Source organism: Heterodontus francisci, chromosome 1 (genome assembly GCF_036365525.1).
Source record: "Heterodontus francisci isolate sHetFra1 chromosome 1, sHetFra1.hap1, whole genome shotgun sequence".
Lineage (NCBI taxonomy): Eukaryota > Metazoa > Chordata > Chondrichthyes > Heterodontiformes > Heterodontidae > Heterodontus > Heterodontus francisci.
This window is the reverse complement of record NC_090371.1, coordinates 170,811,408-170,827,918: the sequence shown is the minus strand read 5'-3', so window position 1 is coordinate 170,827,918 and position 16,511 is coordinate 170,811,408. Positions and strand designations below refer to the sequence as shown.

Below are 16,511 nucleotides of genomic sequence, written 5' to 3'. Positions count from 1 at the left end.
AAGCCCAAAACTGTACACAGTACTCTAACAGTGGTCTTCTCAAGATTTTATATACACAATTCCATCTAAACTTTTACATTCTATACCAATATTGTATTAGTTTTTTCACTGCCTTATCAACTTGAGGTAGTACTTTTAATCTATTATGAAGCTAAACACCTAAACTTTCTTGCTCTTCCACATCATCTAGCTTTCTTCCAAAAGTACAATTATTTTAATTTTATGTTTTGAATTAAAGTGCACCAGCTTGCAATTTACTGACACTGAATTCCAACTGGCACTTTCTTTTGCCCATTGCAACACTTTATCAACATCCCTTTGCAGCAAATGCATGGGGACACCACCACCTGCAAGTTCCCCTCCAGGTCACACACCATCCTGACTTGGAACTATATCAACGCCATTCCTTCACTGTCACTGGGTCAAAATCCTGGAACTCCCTTCCAAACAGCACTATGTGTGTTCCTACCTCACATGGACTGCAGCGGTTCAAGAAGGCACCTCACCACCACCTTCTCAAGGGCAATTAATGCTGGTCTAGCCAGCGACGCCCACATCCTATGAATGAATAAAAGAAAAGCTTCCCTTGGGTCCTCAGAATTATTTCCTATGCCTCCTATTTTAATCTTGTCTGCAAATTTGAACACCTACATCCAAATCATTGATGTACACAGCGAATAGAAGCAGAATGAGAACAGAACTGTGAGGCACCACAATCTATGTCAACCACTGAGAAACTCCCTCTCAAATTCCGAATCTCTATTTCTCCCCAAATAGTTTTAAATCAAATTTGCTACCCTCTAATTGTATATCTCTTGAACTTCTCCAAAGACTGCTGTGTTGTTCCTTGTTAAAGTCCTTGTGCACTACATCCACTACATTTCCCTCAGCCATCATATCTGCTACCTCAAAAGAATCCTATGAACTTTCTCCAATACAGACTTCCTTTCTAAAATCCATGTGGGCTACATATAACTAATTTCTCTCTGCCTCAGCCCATCAGCTGTCGAAACCTTCATCTGCACCTTTGTTACTTCCATATTTAACTATTACAATTGTTACAACCTAATGAGAAAGGTGTCCAGGGGTCACTCTGAGCCTTCACCTGGTCTTACTGTAACAGGGTTTAATGTTAAACACACTGTTTTTAGCTCCCCTTTGGCGAATCCTTGTTCATCGCTTTCCAATTATAAGGCAAAGAAACCAGCACAAACAGGCTTTCTTAGGTTTAAAGAAGAAAAGTTGAAATTTATTAAATGTTATCTCTAATTTAGTTGACGCCTACGGATACACGACGCGCCCAGGCTAGCATGCATGAGCGATACACAGATGCAAATAGAGACAGAAAAGAGCAGAAGAAAAATGAAGTGGAAAAGTTTGAGGCAATATCTGAACAGTTGTTGTTACGGTCCTTTGAGCTCACTGCAGAATCCTTGATTGTAGGTAGATCTTGCTTTTCGTTGGGGCCCAGTATTCTTCTTAAACCTTGTTCGCTGTAGGATACTTTTCTCTCTTGGGGTTCATATGTCTTCAGTGGATTCAGAGGCTTGTGAGAAAGAGATGGGAGCAGACAGGAGAAATCTTCTCAGTTCAGCAGCAAACAGATTTTATCTCTTCAAAGTCTCTGTGGCCAATTCAAACGAAACCCTGGAACAGCCAGGTAGTCATGTGACCAGCTGGTCTAACCAGTCCTGGTATTTGTGGATTGTATCCTCCTTAGCAGGCCCTGGAATGCGCTTCCTCACCTTCGATGTCTGTTAGTATGTAAATGTTTTTTTCCAGCCACGGCTGATCTGCTTAACAAGTCATTTTCTCGCTCCAACAACAGTTAAAAATCAATGTTCATGACAAAATTGATGTGCCTCATTCTTGGCAGGTGCAGGGCCTAGCATGACACAATGCTCTCTTGCTGGGTTTCCCATCCAATATAAGATAGTCACCAAAAAATCCAATAGGGGATTCAGAAGAAACTTCTTTACTCAAAGAGTGGTGAGAATGTGGAACTCGCTGCGATTTTGTGTGCCCCCCTGAGGTGGGATCGGAGGTGGGGGGGGGGGGCACGGAGAATCATGATGGGGGGTGGGGTTGGGGGGGGGCCGCCGGGCCTTTCGCCTTCCCATCACCAAGTGATCTTCCCGGGGGCCGACGATGGCCTACCCGCCCAGATGCCAATTGAGGCCCTTAAGTGGTCTATTAAGGGCCACTTCCCGCCGGCGCTGGGATCTTACCAGTGGCAGGTGGTGGGGGGAGGGGGCCTCCACCACACGGGGAGGTCACCTTGTAAATCGAAGCACCGTCCCTGTGGGTTTTGGGGTGGGGGGGGGGTTCCACCTTCATGGGCAATCTGTGGCCCACAAAGGACCTCCGCCTGGAACCAGTTTACCCCCTCGGGTTCCCCCAGCCCCTCCCCCTGGACTACACAACTGCCCGCCTTTTCGCCCAGCGCCAGGAATCCCGCCTCCAACACATAATCCAGCCTGGGGAGTGGTTGAAGCAAATAGTATGGATGAATTTAAGGGAAAGCTAGATAGGTATATGAGGGGGAAGGGAATGGAGTGTTACGATGATAGATTTAGATGAGAAAAGATGGGAAGAGGCTCAAGTGGAACATAAATGCCGACATGGACTGATTAGGCCGAATGGCCTGTTTCTATGCCGTATATCCCATGTCATCGAGCTATCAAGTCATTATGGCACAGTAGGAGGCCATTCGTCCCATTGAGTCCATGCTGGCTCTTTGTAAAACAATCCAATCAGTCCCATTTCCCTTTTCTATCCCATAGCTCTGCAAGTTTATTCCCAAATGATTTCCTTTTGAAATCATTTATCGTTTCCTCTTCCACCACTCTTATAGGAAGCGAGTTCCAGGTCATTACCACTTGCTGCACAAAAAAGTTCTCTCATAATGTAATGTAATCTTCCATAAACTTACCTTACCCAAAGCTCTGCTGTCAGTATCCTCACTAGCACCATCCCATTCAACCATCACCCTTCTGCTGGCTGGCCTAGATTGGTTCCCAGTCAGGCAATGCCGGGAATTTAAAATTCTCAGCCTTGTTTTCAAGTCACTTCAAGGCCTTGCCCCTTCCCTTTCCTGTGGCTCCTCCAGCCTTAAACCCTCTGAGATCTCTGTACTCCTTTAATTTTGGCCTCTTGCACATCTCCAATTTCCATCACCCCGCCATTAGCAGCCGTGCTTTCAGCTGTCTAGGCCCTAAACTCTGGAATTCCCTCCCCACACTTCTCCATCTCTACCTCTCTCTCCTTTAACACTGTCCTTAAAACCTACCTCTTTGGTCACTTGTCCTAATATCTCTTTATGAAGCTCAGTGTCAAATGTTGTTTGATAATATTTTTGTGAAATGTCTTGGTGAATGGTGCCCATACCAATCAATTATGCAAGCATGGTTTGCTGTTTCGAGATGGCTATGACTACAGACAGCATTTAGGTAATGGAACCGAGTTGCAATCTGTTAGCTAGCCAGCTTTAGATGAGTTAATGAAATGGTGGTAAAATGAATTTCAAGCAGACTTCTCACTTGACTGCAAAGATAAGTGTTATGCATACATAAGGTTGTACCTACCCAACAGAGATACGCGTTACATTTCAATACCACTCAAGGTGGCACTGGTACTTTCCCCTCTCATAACATCATGAAATTTTCCAAGAGGAATTTAACCAGAAAATGTTCATTACAGAAACTGTAGAAAAAAGTTTTGGTCTAAATTAGAATTAAAAATAATATGGCAAAAGTATTTTTTCTGGTTTAAAATAGAACAGTGCTACTGTTGAGAGAAAAGAGTAAGGGCATGGCCCAAACAAGGCATTATAACACAGTGGCAGCAAAGTCTTCTGTCTCAAGCATGATGTGAACTTCTTATGGGCAGTGTCCCTGGATCACTTCCCTCTGTGTGATGACAGCAATTCCTATTTTAACTTAGAATTTGAGCTGATGAAGTGTGTATCTGAAAGTCTGTGAAGCCAGTTAAAAGTATGTAACAATTGTTATTAAATACGAAACATATCTTTCCTCAATCTATTAAATGTAAATGATTTCAGTTTAAAAATTAAGCAGCTGCTAAACTTACCATTAACAGTTGGATTCGACCATTCGTGGTTTCTACCTGTTGCCTGAATTCATCTCTTTCTTTCTTGCAATGACAAATCTCACAATGAGATCTTTCTACTTGCTTTTCCAAGTTCTCTATCTGATGAAACAGCACAAAAGGACAATGAAACTATACATCAGTTTAAACAAATTGCCTGAAATATAGCAGTAATGCGTTGTACTCATGTACTCTGATCTCCCTGTTGTGTAGTCAATAAAATGTCATGTTGACGTGCCAAAACTAAAATCATCATTTTAATTCGTTTCATTGGCAACTGTTGTACAGTTGGTATTATGATAGACTATATAATATATGCACTATAATAATGCATTATGTGATAAACTCTGAAAATTAGTATTGTTACAGGGGATTTGTGAATTACCTAGGCAGCTACACTAATCTTTTCTCAGTTTATTTGGTTAGGAAGGACGTGTGCCTTTTTCAGATATCACTACATGAACAAAAAAATGACATGAATTGTTTAACTAACTTACATTTCTCTTTTGCACGGCTTGTTTCTCCTATTTTTAATAACAAGGCAGGGAAAGGGAGTGCATCTGATGTCAAACAAATAACTCCTAATCCTTTTTGTGTGTAAATTGTTATGGAAGTGCTTCTTTTTAAACTATTTTTTGAGGATTCGTATTTTAGAATTAATGGATATTGGTTTATTTGGGAAAACTGAAAAGACTCCATGAATGTTTTTTTTTTACAAGGGTTACTGAGAGGTCTTGTTTGATAACAAACCTTTACTGGATATCACATGCCTTAAGCTCAATAAACAACAGAAACCTTGGTGACTTGGGGAGATATTTACAGAAAAGTGACATGCCTCGATTTATGGGGGTCAGGAGTTGGTTTTGCTTGAGATATTGTTTTGGTGCAGTTGGGGTGTGGACTGTGTTTGAAAGCAGTTGGTTTTGTAGCCTGCTCAAAAGATACTCCCAGCTCATCTTTCCTGCACCTCTCCAAGGGACTCTGAGAAATCCTGTGTGTCAGCTCCTCTTTCTCTACCTCTTTGAAGAAACCCTGCAAAGATCCAGTGTTTGAGAGCTAAAACCCCTAATGCCGCATTTCTCCTGAGACGCTCCTGGAAGGCCCTCTGGATTAATCCTGGACGCCGCCTGAAAAGAACTGCTCCAGAAATTATCCCAGTGACCTATCTACGTGTACTCGGATGCCAGATTGTATGCCATTTTGGGAACACAACATATCTCATCAGTTTTCTTCAAGAATTCACAAGTATTTGGCCAAAGTATTCTTTTTTGTCTTTTTTTGTAAAGGAGCTCTGCAGAGAAAATGTCTTTATTTTTCTTTAACCAGTGTATATGTGAGTGTGTATACAAAGAAAAGAACAAAGAAAATTACAGCACAGGAACAGGCCCTTCGGCCCTCCAAGCCTACGCCGATCCAAATCCTCTATCTAAACCTGTCGCCTATTTTCTAAGGGTCTGTATGTGTTGGGTATTTAAAAAGGGAACTTTCATATTTCAATCTGTGTGTTAATGCTTTGCTTCTTTATTGGATAAGTCTTGTTTTATAATAAACTGATAATTTTGTTGTTTATTAAAGAAAACTGATTGGTGAATTTTATTCTGGGATAAAGAGTAGAGTATATGATTGACCATATCGCTAACTGGGTAAATATTTAAATATATGATGTGACCTCCCACCTCGGTCGTAACAAAATACATGTATATTTTTCAGTCTGAAGCAATTAAAAGAAATTATTGTACAAATAGGTGTACAACAGACCTTGTCCTCGTACATCCTTTTTGCTTCCCGTAATTCAGTTCGCAGATGGCAGACTGTGGACTCCAGTTCTGTAAGCTGTCGTGAATACATTGTGCTCTGATTCCTTGCCTGCTCTCTGGATGCAGGAAAAATACAGATTTAAAAAAAAATACATAATAGCAGTAAAATTGCTGATGATTTAAACATATCTTCTACAATCATGATGATTAAGCCTCAAACAGCAACTCCAACGAAACAAACAGAATAGGAGAATTTAATATTTATGTGTTTTATACCCCTAAAATATTTGGTTCCTGCACTAGGTTCCTCCTTGTTTGTGGAATGTCATCACCAAATACAACAATTAAAAACATTCCCAAAACCAACAAAGTCCAACTCAGCAAATGTGATCCTAAATGGATTAACAAACAAACTTGAGCAGCTATAAACAGGAAAAATAGGATGCATAAATCCCACAGGGAGAAGGGGGAACCGTTCACTTGGATGAATATAAGAAAAAGCAGAAACATGTTGTAATAGCGATCAGTGGAACAAAGAGAAAACTGGAAAAAGACACAGCAGCTGAGGCTAATAACAGTAAAAGTACCAAAACAGTAAATGTGCCGAAAAAGAGAGTAAAACTATAAAAGGTGCAAATGAGCTTGTAACTGAGGATGAGCATAAAATAGTAAATATTCTGAATCATGACCTGGGAAGGTATGAGCGACATGCCCTCTCCAAACAAAGATATCCCAAGTAAAATCAAGGACTTCACTATACACGAGATGGAACATAAGAAATAGGAGCAGGAGTCGGCCATTTGGCCCCTCAAGCCTGCCCCGCCAGTCAATAAGATCATGGCTGATCTGCCCCAGACCTCAACTTCGCTTTCGTGCCAGCTCCTCACAGCCCTCAACTCCCTAATATTTCAAAAATCTAGCTACCTCCTCTTTAAATACTTTCAGTGATCTCGCTTCCACAACTCTCTAGGGTACAGAATTCCAGACATTCACTACCCTCAGAAAAGAAATTCCTTCACGACTCAGTTTTAAATGAGTGTTCCCTTATTCTGTAACTATGTCCCCTAGTTCAAGATTCCCCCACTAGTGGAAACATCTTCTCAACATCAACCCTGTCATGCCCCCTCAGAATCTTGTACGTTACAATAAGATCACCCCTCATTCTTCTAAACTCGAATGAATAAAGGCCTAACCTGTTTAGCCGTTCTTGATCCCAGGAATCAGCCTAATGCATCTCTTTTAAACTGCCTCCAATGCCAGTATATCCTTTCTTAAATACGGGGACCAAAACTGTACACAGTACTCCAGATGCGCCCTTACCAACACCCTGTACAGTTGTAACAAGACTTCCCTATTTTTAAACTCCAACCCCCTAGCGATAAAGGCCAAAATTCCATTTGCCTTCTTAATTACTTGCTGCACCTGCATGCTAACATATTGTGTTTCGTGCACTAGAACACCCAAATCCCTATGTGCTGCACTTTTTTGAAGTCTTTCTCCATTTAAATAATAGTCTGCCTTTTGATTCTTCCTACCAAAGTGCATGACCTCACACTTCCTACATCAAACTCCATCTGCCACGTTTTTGCCCACTCACTCAACCTATCTCTATCCCTTTGCAGATTCCTTATGTCCTCATCACAACATGCCCTCCCACCTATTTTTGTATTGTCAGCAAATTTGGATATATATCACTCTGCCCCCTCCTCCAAGTCATCAATATAGATAGTAAATAATTGAGGCTCTAATGCTGAACCTTGTGGCACTCCACTAGTTACGTCTTTCCAACCTGAAAAAGATCCATTAATCCCGACACTCTGTCTTCTGTGAGTTAACCAATCCTCAATCCTTGCTAATACATCACCCCCAATACTGTGAGCTCCTATCTTGTGTAATAATCCTTTATGTGGCACCTTTATCGAATGCCTTCTGGAAATCCAAATACACAACATCTACCGGTTCCCCTTTATCAACTCTGCTTGTTATATCCTCAAAGAACTCCAGCAAATTTGTCAAACATGATTTCCCTTTCACAAAACCATATTGACTCTGTTTGATTGCATTAATCTTTTCTAAATGTCCTGCTATTTCTTCCTTAATAATGGACTTTAGCATTTTCAATCTGATTGGCTGGCAGTTCCTGGTGGTGCGACTTCCTGCCTCAGAGGGGTGGAAGTCCTACATGGGGCCAATTAAGGGCCTGGGCTATGCGAAATCACTGCTTAGCTTCCAGGCCCGGCGGAGGCAGGCTCACCCCCGACTTTTCAGCTGGTGGGTAAAATTCCGGCCAATATTTCAGGTTGCTGACCTTTCATCAGAGCTGGAAAATGTTACAGAAGTAATAGGTTTGAAACAAGTGCAAAGGCAGTGAAAGGGGGAGGGAGGAAAGAACAAAAAGGAAGGTCTGTGATAGGGTGGAAGACAGGAGAAATTAAATGATAAAAGGTGCAAGGCCAAAGGGAGTGGTAATGGGACAAGTAAAGAAACAAAAGCTGTGTCTAGAGAAGGTGTGACTGGCAGAATGATGAACAGCTGCCAACTGAAAGCAAAGAAAGAGCAAAGCAACAGTAAAATCAAAACCTGCAAAGAAAAAAGAAACAAAACGTGTTCCACTATCTCTCCCTTTGGCGTTGCACCATCAACCCTTTTGCCATTTAATCTCTCCTGTCTTCCACCCTCTCATAGACTTTCCCTTTCGTTCTTTGTCCAACCCTCCCCCCACCTTTCGCTTACTTAAAACCTATCACATTTCTAACTTTTCCCAGTTCTGATGAAAGTTCATCATCCTGAAACATTAAGTATGTTTCTCCCTCCATGGATGCTACCTGACCTGCTGAATATTTCCAGAATTTTATGTTTTTATTTCAGATTTCCAGCATCTGCAGTATTTTGCTTTTGTATTAGGGCTCTGTAACAGCAAGCTTCAACTCATTTGATACCTTTCATGAAAAGCTAGTCCACTAAATTGCATATCCTTATTAACATATATATATCCAAAGTTTAACTCCTGATAATATATCCAAGTAACAAGCGCAAAAGGTCTTGTTGTATGGTTTTTCAACTCTTCAAAGAATCACCTAAATAATAAAGCAATGGATTCTACAAACTAATTAGGAAGATGCAATGTACTAATTGATTTTTCTGTAGCCCTTCCTGTGTCTTTTTGGTTAATATCTATACTTACTGTATAGCCTCCACTTGGTTCTGGAAACTTGTGGCAAAGCTGCGAGAACGGTTTACTTTTCCGGTTAGTGCTGACAATTCTTGTTTATGTTCATGATTCAGCTGCTCTATTCTATGAAAGAATGATTAGTGGTTATCTTATGATTCAGCACATGATACCTTTTTGCTTTAAAAGATACATCCAAAACATATAGTTGGAGATTACTACCCAAAGATTCTTTATGAGTTGATTTCAACATTGTTTCCCTTTTTAAAAAAAATACTAATTAAGAATTATAAACAATTTTAAAAATATCTATTTATTGTTTAAAATACAAGTTGATCTCACATGACATCTCGCCAGCAGACGTGGATTTTCCTGTCAGTGGAGGGAGTGGGGGAGGGGGGGGGTGGGGCTAAGCTTTACTTCTTAATTATGTTGGGGGAGAGAAATATTGGCTGGCTATTAATTAGTCAGCTCAAACCTGGATTTAACGCTAGGAAGAGGAGACAGTGAGAAAAAGGATTAGTAAAGTTAGTCTAGCATTATGAATGGAGGGGTTTGGGTGAAACGTTGCAAGCCAAAGCCTGGATTTTGTTCTCAGTGTCAGGGAAGGGTAGGCTTTCACACTTAATTATCTTACCATTTCTCCTCTCACATGGCAGTCAAACAGACAATTGCCCGATCCACCAGTGTTCAGGAGCCAATCCTCATCCCTCCTTTGCTTCTACTCACCCAGGCTATAATTTTTACTATGAATTGGTGGAGGGGATGTTGGGTTAGTTTTATCAGATAGTACTGTGATCATTTCCTTGATTATTGCATTCAATTATCACAACCTCAGGCAGATACTTATCTCTGATCCTGATACTGAGGCTCTGTGACTTAAACTTAAGACTCTCAGGGCAAATACTCTATCAGTAAGGGATGCTTCAGTGAACAGAACATGCCAGGAGTTCTAACATTGTTAAAACCAACCACAAGACCACCGACAAGTGTAACAAGCACACTGCAGTTAAATTTTGACATTTTTAAAATGGGACTTTCTGTTAACAAAGCCCTAACATAGAAGTTTGCAATGTATTTTGAGATGGAATTTTCAACATTTTTAATACTCCTGTATTTGCCAAGTGCTCATGACATCAGAAAAATGGCTTGAAGATATTGAACCAAACACTAAAATGAAGCAAAAACATTCCATTTACCTAGCGCCTTAACACACCTCAGAAACACCCCAATGTGCGATATTCAATAAACTTCTTTGAAACTCAAAGACTGAAAATGTAGCAAAAACCAAGAGATTGATAAATTAATCTGGTGATGTTGAAAGAGGAATGTTATCCGGGACATTGGGAAATCTCCCCACTCTTCTTTGAAGCCAGTGGGGCCTCAATTTATCATCTCATCCAAAGGACCCCACTTCTGACAATGTAACACTCTTTCAGCACTGCAATGAAGTACATTATTATTATATGAAGTTATGCTAAACCTTTATAAAACACTAGTTAGGCCCCAACTTTAGGAAGGATGTCAAAGCCTTAGAGAAGGTGCAGGAGGGTTTTGCTAGAATGATACCAGGAATGAGGAACTTCAGTTATGTGGAGAGACTGGAGAAGCTGGAGTTGTTCTTCTCAGAACAGATAAGGTTAAGAGGAAATTTGATAGAGGTGTTCAAAATCATGAATGGTTTTGATACATAAATAAGGATGAACAGTTTCCAATGACAAATGATTGACCAAAGAAACAGAGGTGACATGAGAAAACATCTATTTACACAGCAAGCTGTTGAGATCTAGAAAGCATTGCCTGAAAGGGTGGCAGAAACAGTTTCAAAAGTAACTTTCAAAGGGAACTGGATAAACACTTGAAGGGAAAAGTTTACAGGTCTATGGGGAAAGAGCAGGGTGGGACTAACTGGATAGCTCCACAAAAGAGCTGGCACAGGCACACTGGGATGAGCGGCCCCTTCTGTGATGCATCATTCTATGAAAATGTAACAGAAAAATCAAAATCACAAGTCTTTTTAATTGCTGGATTTCTGGAAAGTTCTATACAGTGCTTTATGCATACTAGTGGGATCCACTCCAATAAATGTTTAATCTCAGCTAAGATGTTGTGGAGCAATTCCTGAGCAAAGACAGCTGCGTCCCTATAGGAGAGGAGGAAACTGGAGGGAGAGTTGGTGTTGGACTTCTGTGTTGGGTATCCCTGCAGCTTGCATTTACAGCAGTAGTGGTGGATACCAGGGACTTGGTCCTCTTACGGTAACATATCCCAAGAAAGTACTGAAGTGCACACACACTTGTGTTCAATATTGTATCATCCTCCTTACTAGTTTAAATTAACAGTGGAATGATGCTAAATATAACTTGACATTAGCACATTAATGCTGCACCATAACATTTTATTCCGTATATTGGAACATACAAATTTTCGACTTCCTACCTTTGATGTGGTTTTCTTTAAATGCAGTTCAACCTCTACATAAAAAGGAATGAATCAGCATATACTGTGAAAGGGAGAGGGGAACCCCCTGAAACCCAGAAGTCGTATTGGTTTGTGATCCTCCCATCCCTGCTGAATTTTAAGGTTTTTTAAAATTCAATCAACAGAAGAGAAACTGAGTTCATAGAACAGTTGATGATGAAATTAAATACACACAAGATTAAGAACACTAAATAGACTAAATCAGAAAAGCACTAAGGGATGACTGTACAGAACCTCTGGATGTGGAGGCTGACCTGTATTGATGGAAAGCATATTAAAGTTAATAACTTAATCATTCCTCCTTGTTCATTTATTCTTCAGATTGAAATGATTTAAGCCAAAGTAGTAGAGCAAAATGGAGATGGGAATCTCCAGGACTTATTTTTGAGGCAAGCCTCAAGTAGATATATCATAGTACTTACTTTGAGCAGCCAAATCAAGACAATAATACTTGAAAACTACTCCATGTAGCTGACTTGAGCTCACCAAGTTAAACTATTTATATGTTGGTCCATGATATCACCGTGGCTCGATTAGAATGACTCCTAACTGTGCATTGTTAGCTCACGAACAAAGATGTATTCTATCACCCATCCAGCCAAATATTGCTCTATTATGGGTTCCACCAACTGCTAAGTTTCATATATATATGCTTGTTTGTTCCATGCAAAACACAGAACTTTACAGACCTAAACAAAATGCTACTTTCCATTCAGAGAAAAGAGATGTGATGGCTGGTAAAATTTCATATACAATTCAAATAAAATTTAAGGTTCAAATTTCAGGTGTAGTGATAGGAATGCTCTATTTAACTGCCTCAATAGTGTGGGCAAATCACCAAAGCACAAAGCTGACTGACCTGTGCATCATATGAAAAATACTTGAAGTACCAAAGTCACATAAAAGCAAGAGTTAAAGTAGATCAGATATGAGCTTGCAAAAAGCAAGGCTTGTGCTGCAGGTAACTGTAGTGGAACAAATGGAAAGTTTATGAGTTTTCACCTGCTTCATGTAAACCTGGAAACATAAAACATGAAACTCCAACAAATCACCTGATGGATCTGAAGAGGAAAAATTCCAAAAGAAACCAAGGTAGCAAAGATATTCGATGCCAACGAGTCAAAGAATTTAAAGTAATTTGACATTTTAGGATTTTAGAATGGAGCTTTTTTGAATGCTGAATAATTGCTACACGAGAAAAGAAACATTGCCTCAATGAAATGTCCTTCCCAAGAGTCGCATTAAACAAATGGCCATTCCAAGGGGAGCTGTGAGTATCTAGCACTCCATTTGTAAGAGCAGCTCCTGCCTTTAAGGTAGGTTATGGATAAACTAGCACTCAGATCCAGCAGATTGGAAAACAGTGGGTGATTAGTTTCTGGTCACTGCTTAAAGCACAGTGAGCAAGAGAAAGTCTCACTGGGATTAATTCAATATCATACATTGGTATCACTGTCAGACTAGAGATTCACCAGTACCTATTAATCCCCCTGGATAAAAAAAGATTAAACATATAACTTGAAACTGCATTTGTTTAAAGTGGCAGCTTTTGTATTCATAAACCTTGGGTGCAAGCATTTTAAGGAGGTGGTTCCCAGTCAATAAGGAAATTGTCAATCACCACAGCAAGTGGACAGTTGCACCTGCAGTGACAACATGCTTCTTTTCTCACACTTCTTCCCCTCCCTCCCCCAAGATCACGATATTAAAGTGGCTGTTGCCTACTTGCTTATTTATACTTCTGGGAGCAACTGTGGATGCTTTGGGGCACACCGCAAGAGAAGGTTTAGCGTCAATTCTCTTGTGAATCCTTTTGTATCTGACACAACGAAGTTGCCTGTTACTGGGGCCTACCAGCAGTTTTACATTTGAATCCTGCTTTCTAGTTCATGGTTTACAAAAATTAGATGGAGACTTTGAGCAGATCTGCCTGGAATGAAGCAGGTATGAAGGGCAGACCCATTGCTGATTCTAGGTTATAGTTTTCTTCATTAAGAAAGAACTCCAGTTTCTCCATGAATATAGTCTTTGAGAGTTTTGAAAAGGAGTGGAGATGACTCAAGTTTCTAAGCAGCTACAGATATGAAACACAAGCACTTTGGAAATACTGGCATCAGACTGAATGGGAGAATATTATATTGATATTTGCTTTGAGCCTTAGGTGCTGCACTTTCGATGAAGCATACTTATCTTGATTATCAAGTATGGATCTTTAAGGTTGATAGATGCCAGGAGTCTATTCCCTAAATAATCTGAGATAGCATCACTATTTTGAACTTCTCCTTGAGGATAAAATTATCTAAGATCGTACATCAAATGCATTTCAGAGAACGCTAGTCATTTTGGCGACAACAAATGAGAATAAATCCTGCAATTTTCCAGGCCCAAAGAAGACATCTCTTTTGTTTAAGACAGATGAACATTCATTGAATCATAGAATGATACAGCATAGGAGGTGGCCATTTGGCCCATAATGCCTGTGCTGGCTCTTTGAAAGAGCTATTTAATTAGTCCCACACCCTTGTTCTTTCCCCATAGTCCCGCAAATATTTCCTCTTCAAGTATTTATCCAATTCCTTGTTGAAAGTTATTTTTGAATCTGCTTCCAATAGCCTTTCAGGCATAATGTAACAACTTGTGCAAAATAATTTTTCGTCAAATCATCCCTGGTTCTTTTGCTAATTACCTTAAATCTGTGGGTACCAACCCTTCTGCCACAGGAAACAGTTTCTCCTTATTTATTCTATCAAAACTCTTCATGATTTTGAACACCTCTATCAAATTTCCTAATCTTTTCTCCTCTAAGGAGTTTATTTAGTCCCTCCACATAACTGAAGTATTTCATACCTGGTACCATTCTAATTAATCTCCTCTCCACCCTCTCTAAGGCACTTACATCCTTCCTAATTGGTCACAGTACTCCATCTGGAGACCTAACCAGTGTTTAGTTTAGTTTAGAGATACAGCACTGAAACAGGCCCTTTGGCCCACCGAGTCTGTGCCGACCATTAACCACCCATTTATACTAATCCTACACTAATCCCATATTCCTACCACATCCCCACCTGTCCCTATATATTTCCCTACCACCTACCTATACTAGGGGCAATTTATAATGGCCAATTTACCTACCAACCTGCAAGTCTTCAGGCTTGTGGGAGGAAACTGGAGCACCCGGAGAAAACCCACGCAGACACAGGGAGAACTTGCAAACTCCACACAGGCAGTACCCAGAATTGAACCCGGGTCGCTGGAGCTGTGAGGCTGCGGAAAGATTTAGCATAACTTTGTTGCTTTCTTACATGCCTTTTTAAACAGCCTTCCCAACTTGTCCGCCACCTTCAAAGACTTGTGTATGTACACCTGCAGGTATCAATGTTCCTATGGCTCCTATTAATTGTGCCACCCAATTTATAATGCCTCTCCTCATTCTTCCTACCAAAATGAATCATTTCATACACCTCTGCATTAAATTTCACCTGCCATGTGTCAGCCCATTACAAAGGTCTGTCGATATCCTCCTGAAGTCTGTTAATATCGTCCTCACTGTTTACTATATTACTACATTTTGTGTCATCTGCAAACTTTGAAATGATGTTATCTATACCCAAATCCAGGTCATTAATATATATCAAAAAGAACAGTGGTCCCAACAACAACCCCTGTGTGATACAAATGCACACTTCACTACAGTCTGAAAAACAACCAATCTTTCTTTACCTCTGAAGTCAAAACTTCCATGGTAACAGGTTGACTGTCCCAAGAAATCTAGCCCCCGAACTCTGAGGGTTTCTTCAAAAGGATATGGAAAAAAAGAAATCATTTAAAAATTGGGGTTCCTATGCTAAAACTATATGTGCCCATGTCACTCTCAAAATGAGTTAAATTTATTTACCAACTGGCTCAAATTAATGATGATGTTAACTAACCTCATGCCATTGTCAGAGATAGCTGGTTTGCTATGTTGCTATTGCACAGACTGCTAAGCTACTGCAACAATCCACAATTGATGACCTCATTGGTGGTGGTGGTGGGTGATGCAGCTCAGGGTATCTTGCTCCATGGGCAGGTATGCTTACAAATTTCAGGACGCCCCAATAAAAGTCAGATGAATCTTCCAGACTCTCTTGACAGGAGAATTTCTTTTATGAGAAGTTGGAGATACTGAACGGTTTCACGAAATGTAATCCCAGGGACAGCTCAATTGTGCGACTCAACATTTATCTTTAATCTAAACAAAACAAAGAAGTCCTCAATACTTAGGAGGTTCAAGCTCACCAGATAAGGACACCAGCACTAACCAAACAAGGTGGATTTTGTCAGCTGGTACTCACACTGCCATACCCCATTAGTGACTTTGTTTTTTTTTAGAGATACAGCACTGAAACAGGCCCTTCGGCCCACCGAGTCTGTGCCGACCAACAACCACCCATTTATACTAACCCTATAGTAATCCCATATGCCCTACCACCTATCTACACTAGGGGCAATTTGTAACAGCCAATTTACCTATCACCTGCAAGTCTTTTGGCAGTGGGAGGAAACCGGAGCACCCGGAGGAAACCCACGCAGACACAGGGAGAACTTGCAAACTCCACACAGACAGTACCCAGAATTGAACCCGGGTCCCTGGAGCTGTGAGGCTGCGGCGCTAACCACTGCGCCACTGTGCCGCCCCTGTCACTGCTTCCCTCAATACTGTAAGATCTGCTACTGGGAATAGGATTAAATATTTTGTGCATGAGTAGAACCTCATTATATTGGCTGTGTGAGCAAGGCAGACTGCCCAGGAGTCTTGGATTGCCGAACTTGGGATATCAAAGTTGGTCATCAGCAGGTACAAAAGATCTACTCGTACTCATTTTTTAAATTATTGCTGAGGAATATGGCGATAAAGCCTCCTACACTGTGTTGGTGGAATTCAGCATGGAGAAGGTGAAAGGGAAATCTCTAAATTACCCTCTAGTGCATGATATCTAGTCCCCTGCCATTGGCAG

At 40.6% G+C, this 16,511-nt stretch overlaps 1 protein-coding gene across 8 annotated transcripts in view; it reads right to left on the bottom strand.

Annotated features, from left to right (window-relative positions):
* The window catches only part of LOC137373534 (coiled-coil domain-containing protein 158-like), a 211,813-nt gene that overhangs the window by 78,114 nt on the left and 117,188 nt on the right, over positions 1-16,511 (bottom strand). For all 8 annotated transcript variants that reach the window (XM_068038425.1, XM_068038434.1, XM_068038455.1 and 5 more), the window contains 3 exons: positions 9,049-9,159; positions 5,866-5,980; positions 4,090-4,209 (listed from right to left, as the gene is read on the bottom strand). In XM_068038425.1, the coding sequence (XP_067894526.1) occupies positions 4,090-4,209; positions 5,866-5,980; positions 9,049-9,159 (346 nt within the window). The remainder of the gene's footprint in view (positions 1-4,089; positions 4,210-5,865; positions 5,981-9,048; positions 9,160-16,511) is intronic.